The sequence below is a fragment of the Lolium rigidum genome, chromosome 1 (assembly GCF_022539505.1).
Source record: "Lolium rigidum isolate FL_2022 chromosome 1, APGP_CSIRO_Lrig_0.1, whole genome shotgun sequence".
In the NCBI taxonomy this organism is placed as follows: domain Eukaryota; kingdom Viridiplantae; phylum Streptophyta; class Magnoliopsida; order Poales; family Poaceae; genus Lolium; species Lolium rigidum.
In genome coordinates, this window is record NC_061508.1 from 346,579,887 (window position 1) to 346,581,873 (window position 1,987).

Genomic DNA, 1,987 nt, shown 5'->3' on the forward strand with positions numbered 1-1,987 from the left:
AGTATTGTGTGTCCAACTCTGCACACGGTCGCCCTGAGCGCTCCAGATCTGAGCATCGAAGCTCGATCGGACGGCTAAAAACGCCGTACCTGTCTCCTGTAAAACTCTAGTCTGCCAGATCCGAAACTCTGAATCCACACAGCACACAAGGTCACTTTGAGGCAGAGGCGTCGGAGCCACACGACTCCGCGCACATACCCAACCCACTCTATAAATTCCCCACCGCTCCCTTGCCTTCCCCATCTTCCAATCCCAGAACTCACACACCAGGCGCAGAGCTCCAAAGCTCTTCAAAGCTCTCCATCCAGGAAACGCCGCCGAATTCTATAGCAAAATCCTACTGCTACTACTAAAAATCCGGCGAAGTAGCTACGTCCAAGCAAGCAACCATGAGCTTCTCTTCCATGAGCAAGCAGCAGGCGCTGTGCGCCGGCGGCGAGGAGGACGCGCGAGGCGAGGACGAGGTGATGGAGCTCATCCCGGGCCTGCCGGAGGAGGTGGCGGAGAAGTGCCTCCTCCACCTGCCCTTCCTCTACCACCGCCTCTTCCGCACCGTCTCCTCCAACTGGAACCGCTTCCTCACCGCCGACACGCCGGCCGCCAAGCCGAGCTCGACCCCGCCTCCAACGACGATGTCGCTGTCCCTGCCGTTCCTCTTCGCGTTCGCGTTCGACCCGGTCTCGCGCCGGCTCCAGTGCCAGGCGCTGGACCCGTTCTCGCGCCGGTGGCTGCTGCTGCCGCCCGTCCCTGTCCCCTGCGGCGGCGGGGGCGTCGCCGCCGGGTCCTTCGCCGTCGTGGCGCTCCCGGCCCGCGGCGAGATCTACGTGATCGGGGGTGTCGAGGAGGACGGCGGCGAGAAGCCTGTGCGGAGCGTGGCGGTGTACAGCGCGGCGACCAACGGGTGGGGGTTGGCAACGCCGATGCGGACCGCGCGCGGGTACATGTCCGCGGGCGAGGTGGGCGGGCGCGTGGTGGTCGCCGGCGAGGACGGCGACGCGGAGGTGCTGGACCCGGAGTCGGGGACGTGGACCCCCGCCGCGGTCCGCGCCGGGGCGGCAGTCGCGCGGTACGACTCCGCGGCGTGCGGCGGGCGGCTGTACGTGACGGAGGGCTGGGCGTGGCCGTTCGAGCGCGCGCCCCGCGGGGCGGTCTACGAGGCGGCGACGGACTCGTGGGCGGAGATGGCCCGCGGGATGCGGGAGGGGTGGACGGGCTCCTGCGCCGTCAGCGGCGGCCGGATGTATATCGTGGCCGAGTACGGCGAGTGGCGGGTGAAGCGGTACGACTGCGCGCGGGACGAGTGGCGGATGGTGGGCGGCGGCGGGGTGCCGGCCGAGGTGCGCCGGCCGCACGCCGTCGCCGGGGAGGTCGGCGAGGTTGGTGGGGGCAGGCGGAGGATTTACGTGGTGGGGGCCGGGCTAGACGTCGCCGTCGGGACCGTCTCGGCCGTCCACGGCGCGGAGGAGGAGGAGGAGGAGCGGGTGGAGTGGGAGGTGGTCAAGGGCCCAGCGGAGTTCGTCGGGCTCGCGCCCTGCAACGCGCAGGTCCTGTACGCCTGAGCTCTCGCCGGCGGCGGCACCGAATCCTGGCCGGCCCCGCACGTCGGTGGCGCGTCGATCGCCTGCGCACGTGGACCCGGCTGTCATAACGCCACCCTGCTGCCGCTGCTCACCGCTGACGCAGACTAGCTAGCTAGCTGAGGCGAGCGCACGGGCGCAGAGGGTTGTGCCAGAGAGCAGATCGAGGGGTACAAAGGTCATTTCCACCATTGTTCTTCTTCCATCCAGGCTCGTTGTCAGAGCAGAGCATTTGCAGAGAGGGAAGCGTGTGTGTAAAACAAAGATGATTACACCTAGCTACTAGTAGTGCAAGTGTGGCGCTGCCACTAGACTTTATTCCACCACTTTACTACGGACAGACGATCTTTTCCCCGCGTACGTGTACATGGTATCTATAATTTCGTGTACTACTACAACTATGCTTCTGG

General features: G+C 66.3%; 1 protein-coding gene across 1 annotated transcript; it reads left to right on the plus strand.

Annotated features, from left to right (window-relative positions):
• Positions 1-335: 335 nt before the first annotated feature.
• LOC124684528 (F-box protein AFR-like) lies at positions 336-1,742 on the plus strand. Its single transcript, XM_047218821.1, has one exon. The coding sequence runs from the start codon at positions 390-392 to the stop codon at positions 1,557-1,559; it is 1,170 nt and encodes a 389-aa protein (XP_047074777.1). The 5' UTR covers positions 336-389; the 3' UTR covers positions 1,560-1,742.
• The last annotated feature ends 245 nt before the right edge of the window (positions 1,743-1,987 follow it).

What these genes read in the sequence shown, in the direction of transcription:
- LOC124684528 (XM_047218821.1), top strand. Translation starts at nt 390, where the DNA reads ATGAGCTTCTCTTCCATGAGCAAGCAGCAGGCGCTGTGCGCCGGCGGC.